The sequence below is a fragment of the Phasianus colchicus genome, chromosome 1 (genome assembly GCF_987193195.1).
Source record: "Phasianus colchicus chromosome 1, bPhaCol1.hap1.1, whole genome shotgun sequence".
NCBI classification, from domain to species: domain Eukaryota; kingdom Metazoa; phylum Chordata; class Aves; order Galliformes; family Phasianidae; genus Phasianus; species Phasianus colchicus.
Genome location: NC_143436.1, coordinates 15,980,293 through 15,995,369, shown reverse-complemented (window position 1 = coordinate 15,995,369; position 15,077 = coordinate 15,980,293). Strand labels below are relative to the sequence as shown.

At 43.4% G+C, this 15,077-nt stretch overlaps 1 protein-coding gene across 1 annotated transcript in view; it reads right to left on the bottom strand.

Moving 5' to 3' along the window:
- Positions 1 to 3,271: 3,271 nt before the first annotated feature.
- ABCD2 (ATP binding cassette subfamily D member 2) overlaps positions 3,272 to 15,077 on the bottom strand; it is a 46,485-nt gene continuing 34,679 nt past the window's right edge. The window contains exons 8-10 of the mRNA XM_031601067.2: positions 10,987 to 11,071; positions 10,157 to 10,282; positions 3,272 to 7,909 (exon numbers count right to left, since the gene is read on the bottom strand). Coding sequence (XP_031456927.1) covers positions 7,699 to 7,909; positions 10,157 to 10,282; positions 10,987 to 11,071 — 422 coding nt within the window. The 3' untranslated portion in view covers positions 3,272 to 7,698. The remainder of the gene's footprint in view (positions 7,910 to 10,156; positions 10,283 to 10,986; positions 11,072 to 15,077) is intronic.

Sequence of the window (15,077 nt, the reverse complement as noted above, 5' to 3'; positions counted from 1 at the left end):
ACTTGAAGGAGGAACTTGACCTTACTTCTAAAGTCCTTGGAAGTAAGACTTCACAAAGGAAACACAGTCATTCTCCCAGGAATGTGAGCCTTGCCTCTGCTTCCACCTTGTCGTGAAATGCAGTAATAACTCTTCTTTTTTCACCCGTAGTAACATGTGACGTGTCTAATAGAGTCCTTGTCCTCTGATGCTCAGCTATGAGCCATATGGCACACACATAAGTGAAGATTAGCGATTAGACAGGACTTGAATTCAGTAACATGATTACAGTATAAAAATAGGCATGAGGCTGAAACTGCACCTCAGTGTGTGCTCATTTTGCGCTAGCAAGAAAATGGAGATTTTCATAATTTAGTTCTGTGGCTATCATTTCATATAGAATATAAAGGGACTTCTGGTTGAATAGTAGAGATCAGACATTATTTATGAATCATTTATATTTATGTGCTACCTATAAATACTCCAAAGCATGTTATGAAAAGTAATTGTGTGCTTTTGATGACCGCTTTATGCGATTGGAAGAGGATTCTGTGTTCTTCACAAGTCTCAGCTCCACCACCCTTTTATACCATTCTGGCAGTGTAAGCATGAACTGATCTGGGAAGAATCTGCTCAATGCAAGAATGTCTTACTACGAGCAGATGCCACCAAAACCCCACTTTATCACCACAAGCTGTTGCATTGTAGTACCTTGTGTTAGTATCTGTGGTGGTTAAAAACAAAACAAAACAAAACAAAACAGAAGACAAAGCAGGTGCATCTGACAGCATCCATCAGCCATCTCTTATTTGCTCACTTGGCATCAAAGGCACACACCTTCTGTCTCTCTGGGACATCTCCTGGCATGGGGCACCAGCACAGGGCTGGTGAGACCAGCCAAGGGCTGCACCCAGCCCAGCGGGGATGGAAAAGTAGGACAGAAGGGTGGGGAGAGAAGACTTGGTGCAACCCGTATCATAAAGATAGAGATCTGGAAAAGTGCAACACGGAAGGCACCAACTGATTGAGAAGTCTCTAATAAACTTCATGTATTTATTGCTCTGCATGGTTAGAATTAGAAATAGAGAAAGAGGTTGTAACTGAGTTACAGAGCACAAGAATATTGGAGACTTACTGAGTGCGACTCTTTGGATTGTTTCAATGCTAAATAGGTTGGCTTTGCTTCAGTACCTGCCTGATGTTTACAGTGAAAATTATGGTGTCAATTATAGTGAAAATAATTTTGGTTTCCCAAAGACCCAGAAATCATTATGAATCTGATCTATTTGAAATGTAGCTCTAAAGCAGTGCCAAATGCTATTACAATTTTCATGCTAAAATCAAACAATAAATGAATGTTTCTTCCTCTCTTGATACTTATGTCCTACTACAAACGCAGTGTCAGGACAGCTTGTCTCTATTTGCTTGACGACAGCAGACACCTGTATCTCTGTCCTTCCCAAACCCCTTCTCCTCCAACCAAGGATTACTGCACAAACAGACACCAAGAAATCTGACATGCTATTGCATGATTATTTTATATCTAAGCCAGGTTCAATTATTCCCTTTGTCCTCTGTAAAAACAGAAGGAATAAGAAAAAAAGACATCTAACCCCCCCCAGGCAATCAAGAAACATTTTTAATTTGAGAATCATTTCTTGTGTAAGAAGAGAAAACTTCTAAAAGATGTAGAAAAATCCTAATTTTTCACTGAGTTTTTCGTTTTGAAACATAAATGTAACTGACACAAACCTTACAAATGTAACTGACTTCACTACCTTCCAGGTGCCGAAGCACAGGCTGCTCCCTGAGCCTCGGCCCTTCAGCTGACACATTCCAGAGGGTTTCTCCCTTGGACTGGTTTTTCCAAGCTCACCCAATCTGGTTATTTCCTTGGTCCCAGCCCAGGCCCAGTCAGATCCTCAGCTCAGGACGGTCACCGGCCACAATCTCCTTCCTTTCTAATTACCTCTTTTGAAATGGATTCTTCGCACACACCAAACTTGCACTGGGTGGGTGCAATGTTTCTTACACCTCACTGCTGCCTTGTCTCAGATGGCCTCATTTACATGAGGTTAAAGCCACTAATTTAAAACATACAAAGCAGGTGGCGCAGAAAGCCATAATCAGAAAGAAGGCCATGGAGAGACAGTGAAAGGGGTTCAGCCTGATATTCCCCACTTACCAGAAAATTCCAGCCGTGGGAAGCCTTTCAACACCTCAGAGTATTTCCTGAGTCTGCTTTGCCCCTGATGTGAGTCTGTGCAAGCTCACCCTGCTGCCCATCTCTTCTGGGAAGAGCCCTTGGGCCAGGGCACCAGGCTCCACAGCCAGCACACACATTTCTCATGGCTCATGTCCTCTCAGAGTGGATGCACTGGGAAGAAGGCATGGGGAGAGGCCTTCAGCCACCCCTGAACATCACATCACAAGAATCATACAAAGAACACAGCAACAGAACAACAGAACAACAGAACAACAACAGAATCTTACGAAGATCAGAGCAATTTTGTGGATGATACCAAAATATGTTGTGGTCAACATGCCCGAGGGATGGGATGTCATCCAGGGAGGCATAGACGGGTTCAAACAGTGGGCCCAAGTGAACCTCATGAGGTTGTGAACCACTTGGTTCACAAAGCCAAGTCTGAGGTCTTGCACTTGGGTCGTGGCAACCCCTGCTATCAGCACAAGCTGGGGAATGCAAGGATAAAAAACAGCCCTGCTGAAAAGATCTGGAGGTGCTGGTGGATGGGAAGCTGGACATGAGCCAGCAATGTGCCCTTGCCAACCATATCCTGAGCTGCATCAAAAGCAGCACAGCCAGCAGGGCAAGGGAGGTGATCCTGCCCCTCTGCTCTGCTCTGTGAGACCTCACCTGGAGTGCTGTGTCCAGATGTGGAGTCCTCAGCACAGGAGAGACATGGACCTGCTGGAGCGTGTCCAGAGGAGGGACACAAAAATGATCCCAGGAATGGAACACCTCTCCTATGAGGACAGGCTGAGAGCTGGGTCTGTTCAGCCTGGAGAAGAGAAGGCTCCAGGGAGATCTGAGGGCTGCCTTTCAGTATCTAAAGGGGGTAAGAAGGAAGGGGACAGACTCTTGGACGGCAGCCTTATCTAGGAACGAAACACTTGTTTTAACTTGCAAACACACAACACCCACCCCTAGCTTTCCAGCCCCATCCCAGAGATGAGCACAGGAAGGGGCTTCCAAAGCGCACACAGGCAAAGCTCTCACACAGGTCACGACTGCTTTGTGAATGATTCATAAGGAATGCTAAAAACAAAGTAAATGCAACATGTTTTATTTGACATTGGAATAAATTACAACTGTAAAGCATGATTTATTGCTTTATAAATTGTCTGCTCTTAAAAGGCATTAATATCAAACATAAATGAAACAAAGACACATTCGATTAGCAGTTCAGTTCTCTGAAGCTTTATGAACAGCTCAGTAGAGTGATTTCATTCTATATACGACTGAAATCTCAGATCATAGGCTCATAAACTCGGCTTTGACATGCATTATGATCATTCAGACATACTGAGGGGACTGTAGGTGCGTTTGTTCATTTGCTTTAGAATATAATTTTTATTGCAATTTTCCCTAAAATATCCCACTGAATATCCAGTCCTTCATTCCTCACTCAAACACAGATCCCACTGATTTAAAAAAAAATACTTAAAGGATGCTTAGTTTTTTCTGCTCCTGCAGAAGAAGAGCTTTCAAATCTAAAACCAGAAATAGTGTGGTCCCAAAATGAACTTTTCCTAGGTTAAAACACTTAAATCCCATGCACAGAAAGCGTTTTCTCCCACTTTGATTCTGGAAAAAAAAAATCTCATTATTATCTGAATTAACTGGGAATTAAATTACTGAATTACCATTCTTATTGCATGGTTAATCCCTGCTTGAGACTGGTATGAATTTTGCTTAGCACCTTCACTCGTCCAGGACACAGACCCAAGAAAGCCCAGTGCTGGGGCATGAGAGGCTGCTGGCAGCAGGCTGGGCGCTCCCGGCTCTTTGCAACATTCAGCCCTTGAAATGACTTCAAGGGCAGAATCTGCCCAGCTCAGCAAGATGTAATGCTGAGAAGGTAAGCCAAAAAGACACTTTCTTGGCTTCCTGGGGAGCCACAGCTCCTGGAAGCCAGAGAAAGAATGGACTCCTGTGAATAATTCTCATTGTACCAAGGAAAAGGATTCCACTGAAGCATGCTGCCCTGCTCTGGCCCTCTCTGGGAGTTCTGTAACAGGCAGGTGCTCCTGTATGCTGGCTGCAGAAGAGCATCTCCTTGAGCTACTTCCCCAGGGAAGAGTGTGACCCTGTGCTTTGCTTTCCTGGCTGTGTCCAAAGCAGCACAAAGTTGGCTCATGTCCTTGACAAAGGGCAAAGCTCTCCAGAAATGAAGCTGGAGACTCCTGTCTAGATCATCATTTGGAACAAGCCAGAGAGTTTGCAGAAAAAATCTGCAGAGCTTCTCTTCAAACTACAAAATCAAATTTAAGATGAATGAATCACCAGTACAGAAAATCCTTCTACAAGTGGCTCAGCATTACTCAGACAGTTCCTATTTAGAGAAGGTTCCTCTCCTATCAACGCTCTCATGCTCTTTTCATGCCTGCAAGAATGCAAACAGCAGAGTGGGATGCTGGTTTTTGTTACTGTGTTACTGAATAGGAATGGCCAATCTATTACTGGATCCAAGAAATACATATCAGACTTCAAGATTACACTGATTCTAGTGCAATTTCAGTTTTCAATAACAATTCATCAGTCACGATGCATGTTCTATGCAGAATATCATTAAAAACAAACAAATAATACTTCTCCTTCCAAGCAGATCCCTCAGAAGACCTGTTCTGTTGGGCCACAGTACAGGGCCAGCATTGATCTCTGCAGGGCAGTACAGCAGATTTGGGGTGCTGCGCCCACCAGTGACAGCTCCCAACAAGTCAGGTGCCATTGCAGTGCTTTGCTGCGAGATGGGAACTACACGTGGGAGCTGTGCTGAACTGGGCCAAGCACTCAACATTTTTCAGTGTCCTCCTCATTCAGGGACTGGACGAGCCTGGGTTAGCTCCCAGCCACACAGTAAAGTGCATCACGGAGAGGTGGGGAACAACAGTGCCCCTTCCTCTACTTCAGCTCCTGCCTTGGGAGAATCTTGTGGAAAAGTGGTTTTGTGGCTGCTCTCTGCCAGCAGGACGGTACGTTGCAGCTGCAACAAGGGCACGCACATGGTGCACACCTGACTCATCACAGTGGTCCAGAAACATAGCTCAGAAATGCACAAGCTTTTGAAATCATCAGTCATCTCATTTACGCTCACCCAGAACAGATTCTTGGCTGACTTCTTTCTTTCCTTAGCAGATACGGATTTCTTTTGAAGATGAGAAGCAGGAAAGCTTGCCTTCAGGGACAGGCAGAGACACTCACAAATCAAAACGCACGCACGCATCATCCACCACATCAGTGACCTCCAGTCTGCACTCTACAACACAACAGCTTATTGTTTGAATCTTCACTTCTCATCCCTTTCACAGATTCCCAGGAGTGATCTTTCCTCTTTCAGTGAGAAGCCCCAGAGGACTCTATAGAGAAAACTAACAGGAGGAACAAACTGTTGCCACCAATGCAAGGCAGGATTGCATTCAAGAGGAGCAGGTTGAGGACCTGACTTATTCCAGGGTCTGGTCCAGCATGCAGCAAGAAGGGAGACAGCCTAATGGTTACTGTGCTGGCCTTAGGCTTGGCAGACAGAGTTAATTCCCTACTGATCGCACCCTCCTCTTGTGCTTGAAGTCACCAGGAAATGTAAACAGTCTGTATTAACAGACTGTTCAAACATACCCAGCAGAATGGCAGCCTCTAGACAGCTAACCTCCCAAGCAAGGACACTGACAAAGGCATCACCTCTGAAATGATGAGTTGCCAATCCAAAGCCTTTTCTCCAGCGCTGGTGCTGAGCATCTTGCTCTGAGATGTGAACTCTGCTCTCGTATGAAAAGCTGTCCGTGGCATTCAGTTCTGAATACAGCTTAGCAAATATCCCAGTGCATTTCTCCTCTCTCAGCACTTCTTAACAGCTTATGCATTGCTCCTTCTCAGAGTAAGTCACCAGAAAGAAATCTTCTCAGGAACGAACAACTTCAGGATTGCTACATCTCCTCTAAGGCATTTACCTACAGCAAACAAAAGACCTGCAAAGTCTCTTGCCTGAGCTACTCCTGAGCTGCCCACTTCTGAACAGCTTCCAGCAATGGAGGAGGAAAGGTCTCCTTGCACAGTGCACACTGGCACAGTCTCCCCATCCAAACACGTGCTGCTGCCAAGGAAGCTAATGGGCCACAGTAAGCATTTTGTCAAGACTGGCAGTGCACTTGCAGGGATTCTCAAAATCCATTTCCACCTTTATTTCTAGTTCACTGAGTTTGGTCTGCAGCAAGGCACTCAGGCCAGCCCTGAGCTCCAGGGGGATCAGCTTGAAGCCCCTTCTGACTGCCTGGGGACATGGCTCTTACTCAACTGAGCAGCCAATGGCACAATCAAAGAGCGCATCTGGAGTAAAGCTGCCACTGGTGCATTTTCTTGTCTGCTCTGCTCATGGGGAGCACAGTGTTCGTCCACTCTAACAAAATATGGCAGGCATCAATTAGTGGTTATAAAATGCTCTAAATTTTCACAAACCTCTGTAAGGACTGAGCATTTTAATTGGCAGGACAGCCATGCCTGAGAATTCAGTGTATGGTTAGAAACAGACGTGCTCTCCTACAGTCCTTCTCATCACAAAAGGTCTCACGGAACAAACATGTGCCTACACTGAGATTTTACCAATGGAGGAACCAGATCAAAGGTGCACACTGGCTGGGTCAGGCCCACGAAGCAGATGAATGACTCAGTGAAGCAAAACAAGGTGTCCTAATGTTAGGCCCAGTGCTCCATCCACCCACCAGAGATTACTACACAGGGGACAAGTACTTCCCCAGAGGGACGGATATAGCAACAAGGGCAAAGAGCCTTTGAAGTTGTGCATCACAGCATAAAGTACAGCACGTGTATATTACACACTTATAGCTCCATCCTTGTTTCTCTTGTCACAAGGGCAGTAGTTTGTCAGGACAGTTATCTTCTGGTCAGCCTATTGCATTACTTCCTATGGAGATGCAGACAAAGACGTGCACGCTACTCAGTAGTAGAAAAGTTTTGTTTCACATGGGCTGAAAGAATGTTTCTTATACCCAAATGAGATTTTTGCATGCATCCGCATACTCACCCAGATGCTGCCTCTGCTGTGCTCCATGCCTGAGTGTCATGCCATGTTCGCTCTGCGTAGCAGGCATATCATATGCACACAGTGACCTGGTACAAGAGCACATTCTGCAGGCCGAGACTCGGGCCAAAACTCACCTACAAAACCTAAAAGTGTTGCTACTTCTTTGCAGTGAATTGGGCTTTCATTAGGAATTAACATAAGCTGCAGCTACTAATCTTATACTCGGTGCCCTTGCTTGTTTTCCTTTCACAGTTCAACCACTTTCTTCCTTAACACTGAAATGCTGAAGTCTTACGTAGCACTCTGAGCATTATTCTCTGCTGGCTGTATTTCTCTATGCTCTAAGCCTCTAGCACAATGCATGCAAAGGATAATGTCTGAACTTGTAATGCTTTTAACTAAAAAAATACTTTTAAAAACATAAAACATAAATTATTCATTCTTCTTTGTCCATTGTTTTGAGCACTGAGTCTTCTCCCAAGATTTTACACAGTTCATTCAGTCTCTGCTGCATTTTAGGAATTCCTGCAAGTTGGGACTCCAGTCTCTGTTTTTCCTCACTCAGTGACAAGCGGACGTCCGTGTTCAGCTGTTCAAAATGCCAGCCTCCTTGTCCATCAAACTGCAGCAAGTGAGTGTGGTACTTCCTGCATTAGAAAATAATGCATCAGTAATGGCTCATTTCTGCACACCAGTTTGGATGTTTGTGTCTATTCTCAACAGTGTCTCTCAGGAAGCTGAGTGCTGTCCAGTTCTGGATCACTGGGTAAGAGTCTCACAAGCTCTTCAGTGACTCATATACCTGGGACACTCCTTTGTGGGGGGTTTGGGCATCTCAAATCCAGTCACCAGGACTTCCCCAGGCCATCACCACTGGTGTCATTACAGATATCTAACACATAATGCCAGATCAGCACTCCTCCCAGCTTCAGTCTGCTGCACATCCAAACAGTCCATTCTCTTCAGAAGAAAGAAATGGAACATGTGTTCCAGTTCATTTTATTTATTTCTCTTTGCAAGAGATGTTAGATCTCCTTAGAAGAAAATACATTTAGGCAAGCATGGTGCACCTGATGCTACTGATAAAACTGGTTTGTTCAACTTATACCTCAGTTTGTTCCCCTGCATTTTATAAGGTGGGATAAATAAACTTCCAGTCCTTAAACACTGCAAGGAGTCAAACTAAAAGTCTGTGCAAGAGTCACAGATCTTTCAGTGAGTATCAGGGTGTGTGCACTACAAATATTCAAAGGTGTACGTGTGTGTGGGGTTTGCCAAGGCCTGACAAGACATTTATCAGGAGGTGCAAGAGGAAGAGCAGAGAGCTCCCTCAGAGCTGCTGTTACAACTGTGCAATTTATCACTGTAAATTATAGAAGATGAAACACATCATAAAAAAGCAATTATAAATCTCATGTGGGGAATGTGACAGTTTAATAAACTAATAGCTTATGACATGAGGTTCAAACGAGATTCAGCTCCAGGCTTACACTCACCACTTCTTGGATATTAATCTTTGAGACACGAAATACTTAACCTGTTTATTTTTTTCCCCCATTAAAAAATAACAATAATAATAAAATCAGGAAGCCAAGATAGCTGACTAAGACATCTAATTGTGGTGCTCCAGGAAGGCAGCCAATATTTTGAATGAAAAAGCAAATATTTCATGGTATAGTCTTCAGGAGTGAGCAGCATGTGACCCCTATACAGTGCAGTCTCTGTGAAAGCATATCTGAATGAAAGACATTTGATCCTTTTTTCTGAATACTCAGAACTTGTTCTTCTCAACAAGGCCATCACATCCCACCTAACCACCTGCTTTTATCAGTTCCTGCTCCCTGCAAATCATCAGATTTCCCATAATTTCAGTAACACTGTGGAGGCTACAAGAGCAATCCCAAACCTTTCTGAACAACATGAGTACTAGGAAATAAGAAATGTCCATGGAAATCTGAACTCCAAAATTTTTCTCACCAGTTCTTTTGCAGATTTTCCCTCTGCACTGTCACTATTTGTAGGTGGAGTACTATCAAATACTTGTTTTATTGAGCAGTGGTTTTGAAATAATCCCAGCCTCCACCATCACTGTCTCCACAGAGGAAGAATGAATGCTCGGAAAACTTTTTCAGAGAAACAGACACTGCTACAATTTTCTTTCTTTACGGTGACAAATTGGTAATGGATTTTTTTGTCACCGGCTTAAAAAAGCAAACAATGTGATAATGGAGACCAAGGACATGAGTACCAATAGTCTCAGCTGATGTCAGCTTACACCCTCTTATCTCCATTTTCCCTTTAAAGTATTTGGTTTTTTTAGGAATTCACCAGCTATATTTCCTTTGAGGGACTCCATACTAAGTACTACCTCACTAGAACATATTTCTTATATTTCTCTTTTTACTATAAAATCACATGTTGAAAGCTCACAGGCCCTGCAGATACAGAACACCAGTGGATGTCTCAACTCCTATGAAAGAACAAAGAGCAGGTGAACCACTACTTGCTATGTTTCCCATCTTCTCCCAAGCACTGGTAAACTTCCCCAGGCCAGCCCATGTACCTTGTCATCTTTAAGGAATAATCAGGTGATGAGTGTTGTGGCTGTGGTGTAGAGGACTAATTAACTGCCTTTCAGCTACCTACGTGTTGTCATTTATAGTTAATAACTGGCACAAATTTAAAAAAAAAAATGAGAGGGAGGAGTAAATGTGTCTCAAATAATGAAAAGAAATGAATGGTAAATGCATTTACATTGTTATTATCTTAAACAGATTATCTTACAAAGTGCAGTAGATATTGATTGAACAACTGCCCTAATACGGATCAAAGGCCAACTCATGTCTGTAGAAAGTCGAAAGCAAGGCCCTTCATAAATTCCTGGCCATACTTACCAAAGAGAAGGTCTGTGTGTTATAGAAAGCAGGGATATCCCAGCAGCTTTTGCGGCTTGGAATATCTTTCCTTCAACATCAATGCTTACAGCACTCGTGCATTCATCCAGCAGTGCATATTTTGGCCTTTCAAAAGTAAAAAAAGGACATAAGTCATCTATGTTTTGGACAGTATTCCTACACATTTAGTTGAGAGAACAGTAGAAAGTAGATGTTTTTTGCAGGAAAGCTGCCTCTCATCTGCAGCTGGAAGCCAGCTAGCACCATCAGGTACAGACGTGGCTTCCAGGAAAAATGTGTTTTATTTCCTGGTCCATCTGAGCACACAGTGCTCTAACTCCTGTGTCCCAGTTTGACCTGGTATTACTCTGTTCTGTCAACAGGCCATGAAGTAACTACAGCCAGCTCAGAGAGTCTCTATTCACTGCTGTGTACTGACTGCCTTTGCAAGGTTTCCAGTCTTAAAAATAAAATAAAACCTGGAGTTTGGCTTTCCAACTCTCACAAGCTCTAAAGCAGACAACCAGTTTTCTGCAATACTTGTAGGACAGATGCAGGGATGATATTTGTTCCCGATTAGATAAAGAAAGGAACATTCACAGAATGTAATGCCACACTGCTAAAAGCAAAGTTTAAGTAAGAAGCATTACCCAAGCTACAAGCTGAACTTGCATGAATAAATGACAGAGTATGCAATCCTATGCAACAGTCTAGAAGTACTGCACATTGCATAGAGATTACAGGCTACTGCTGCTCAAACTACTAGAGCAAACCTCCAAAACTCCTCCTCATTTTCAGATATTACTTAAAGAACAAATCAAAATGCTTACTTATGATAAAACATACGAGCCATGCCCATCCTTTGTTTTTCTCCTCCTGATAAGACATCTTTCCAATCCATGATGGCATCCCAGCCTTATAAAAAAATGCAAACAAAGCATGTCAGGACAACGTAGGTTTATGATAAAAATACACCTTCACTTGCAACATCTCTGCAACCCCCAACTAAAGTCATAATGTTCAGGATTCTGAATCACATCTTCTGAAACACTTGAATGCCTTTCCACTGGCGCTCCATTGGAAAGAAGTCCCAAATATCATGTCAGTGCTGAAAGCAGAATTTAGACTCTCCCAGTTAAAAAACTTTACTTACCATCTCTGTGAACAGACAACATTGACATATGTATAACTAATCATTTTTCTGCCACGCTTTTGCTATTCCTTCTTGAAATGCACAAGTGGAAATTCAAAACAAATTCAGCATATGAAAGGAAATAAATGCAAAGAACATAAGCAGCAGTGTCAGATTAGAATGCATATTGTCTGGCTCCTCTCACTGCTGTGAGTCAGCAGACTTTGCAGGAGCACAGACACAGACACACGGATGCATTCTCTGTGCCCAGACAAGCAGCCAACATACAAAGCAGTGCACACAGACAGGAGCATTTTGCATACAAACTTCCTGATATTTTGTATTTAGAAGTGACCCACAGCTGTTACAACACTGAGTATTCTTATTTAATATTCTGCACAGCCTCTAAATGACTTTTTTCTTCATCACTTTCAGACACATGCAACAGGGCAGTGAGGAGCTTTACCTGTGATGTTACAATGGACTTGTGTTTCTGTGAGTATTATGGCATGGCTCATTCCTGCTCACAAAAAACTATCTTCAAATACCAAATCACAGCGTTAGAAGTAAGTTTCTGGTAAATCCAGATAGACAGAATAGCAAAATAGCAAGTAAGGGGAGTTTTGAAGTGGGAAAGTGGGGACACAGAGAAAATCTGATGAGATTTTTTTTTCTCTCATTTATCATCTATTCATGAGAAAGTTGGCCAAGGGCCAAGTGAAGAAAACAACATTTTTCCCAATCAGCTCAGAAGCACCGTAACTAAAAAATGAACAGTGCAAACAAAACCCTCTTCTGAAAACAAACAGTGTCCAGAAAACACTATGAGCAAAGTCAAGCAAGCAGGGAAATGATCATCCCTCTGTACTCAGCACTGGTGAGGCCGCACCTCAAGTGCTGTGTTCAGCTGTGGGCTCCTCGTTACAAGAAAGACACGGAGGCCCTGGAGCGTGTCCAGAGAAGGGCAACAGAGCTGGTGAGGGGTCTGGAGCACAGGTGTGATGGGGAGCGGCTGATGGAACTGGAATGATTTGGTCTGCAAAAGAGGAGGCACGTGCAGTGCTTTCTGCCAGCTGGCTCCAAGCAGAGATGAGGCTGTGTAATGGTCATCACCCTGACCAGTTCTGGGATAGGGGAAGGATACACAGAGGCTGTGTGTGATGATCGGTCCTGATACCGGGACCACACAGAAAGCTGTAGTGCTGCTCCACCAGAGCTTCCAAAGAAAGATTATAAAATGCCTGGAACACTCCTTTTTGATAAAGAGTGTAAGAGGCAAGAGAAATGTCCTTCATGAAAGCCATAGAAATAGTTACACTTCCAAAGGCAATGCTCATGCTACTGTTTATACTTTCTTGGTTTAAAGCTGATAAAACAGATGAGCTCCAGGGCTGTGTTGTGATAGAAGCTCTGGATTTCAGCAAGGGTGTGGGTGGGTGTGCATGTGTGCACGTGCCCATGGAAGCAGCACCCGTGTTCTGATCAGCTGGTTTATGAAGGATTAGTAAGAGACAAAAATAGAATGAGGTTCAGGAAAGGGACGCAAAATGGAAAGGAAATATCACTTGTCAGCAGTCATTCTATTCTTTCCTCTGAAGGGGTAAGATCTAGCCTCAGTTCACCAGGATACAACGGTCAGATCTGTGGTCCCTTCAGCTTATGTTCTATTTTAATATTAGCAGTGCATCTTGCCTCCTCCTACCTCGCTCCCTCCCTCAGCTTTCCTATTCACCACTTGGAATGTCTTAGACAATAGATAAGGAAGGCTCCACTTTAGTATTATCCCTTTGCAATTTTAAAAATGATTTTCTAATATCTGGACAATTTTCTCTGAAAATTAGAAATCTAACAATAAACCAGCTTCCTATGGTGCATTAACAGCAATGCATCTGCTTGTTTCTTTTTTCTTTCTGCAGGTCAGTATCAGCCAAGTCAGGGGCATTCATCACCCGCAGCTACATCCATTTTACAAATGAAGAAAAGAAATGGCTTGTCTATGAATGCAGCACAAATCTCTAAGGAGGTACAAATGTAATCCTGGCATTCAGCACCTAAATTCCTCACCCAGCTTCTTGGTACACACAGCTTTCGATTGCATGTGAGAAGATGTCAATGTGATGAATGTTAGATGCCTCAGAAATGCCTTCTGCAACCAGTAAGACAAAGAGCATGCGCAGTCTGCTGGGCAGAGGAACAGCACTAGAAACAGATACTACTGTCAGTAGAAATTAGTGATTGCCTCATGATAGCAGCAGCTCATTTTCTTGCATAGTTTCTTTTATAATTCCTTTTCCTCAATTCTCTTAAGAAAAAAAAAAAAGGGTTATATTTGGGTTCTGTAATGCTATGCATCCTGTGTCCTCATGCATCCCTGCACCTACATGCAAGATCAATCAGCTGTCAAAAAATAGCAGCGTAGAAGTTCCTTTTCCTGAGCTATTATTTCCAAAGCTCATCAGATATGGACCGGAGGATTGCAGAATTATAGGAGAAAGGCTAGGCTACAGCAGCAAATTGCAGCCAAGGAGGCTGCCCCAATGAGTTTCTGAACATGGAGCTTCTCTCACTGTATGTGTCCCCAAGCAGCTGTCAACAGGAAGGCAGCGCTGGTGCTGTGCGGGATAAATGTACAAAGGGAAATCATGAGCTGAGGAAGGCACAACGAGACAATCAATTGCATGAGCCCAGCTCAGTGTGGCACTGCAGAGATTTGTGGCTCTTCAGAGCAAATGGAAAAGCTGGTGAGCATGCCAGTTGCTGTCAGTGTCATTAACAAAAGCAAATCCAGGGCTAAAATGATCCAATGTAAAAATCTCAGAAAATCTACTTGTCATGTGTTTATACGTGGCTTAGCAGGAGGGTTCCTTGGACAAGACCCAAACTTGTGACAAATATGCACAATAATGAGCAATAATTATAATCTGGGGTGCTGAGAAACCATAAACAGGTTGAACTTGTTCAGTACTGTCATCAGTCCTAAACAGACAGGCCTGGCCCTGCATGCAGCACACTGCCTCACGCACTCATGGCTTCTCTCATGTGACAGGCTACCAGGCACCCATGGCTCCCATGCTAGTGACGTGCTAAGTATACAGGGGTTTGTAGAGCAGGTCAACAAAGGAGCCACTCTATGCATATCCATGTACATCTCCATATTACTCCTCAAGTTTCTGGATGTGCATTTGCCACCCACGCTGTATACAATTTTACTTGTTATCCTCATTGTGCATGCAATTATTGTGCTGCTACAGCTAGCAACATTGTAGGTGTTGATGGGTCCCTCAGTGATAGCATTACTAAGTAGCGTTAGCATCATGCACAAAAGCTTCTTCATGCTGCCTCATTGCACCAAGTACAGAACATTGTCACTCTCTTCAGCTTATGCCAAGTTTGCTGTGTTTTAGATGAGAACAAGGTTAAGGAGAGCAGATTTGTTGCTGGAGCGCGATGGTAAGCAATGCAATGGCATTCCCCAAACACTGCTGTGGGATGCTGCAGGAAGGCAACAGGAGAGATGGTGTTGAGGTGGGTAACTTGTTTGGAGTTTTTCTGGTATTCTGCTGCTACTGACAATTCTTTTCATAACGGTAACATAGAAGCTAAATGCTCAATTGGACTACTTGTTAACTATTCTAATTACTTTTAACTTGGTCAAACCTTATTGCTACAAAAAGAAGAATTCCTGCCATTGGCAGCAATAACAACAGGCTTTTTTGGCCCCTCTACCCTTGGATCTGGATGACCCTTGAACTGATGCAACGTGCAAGTAACTCAGCCAAAGACAATAAA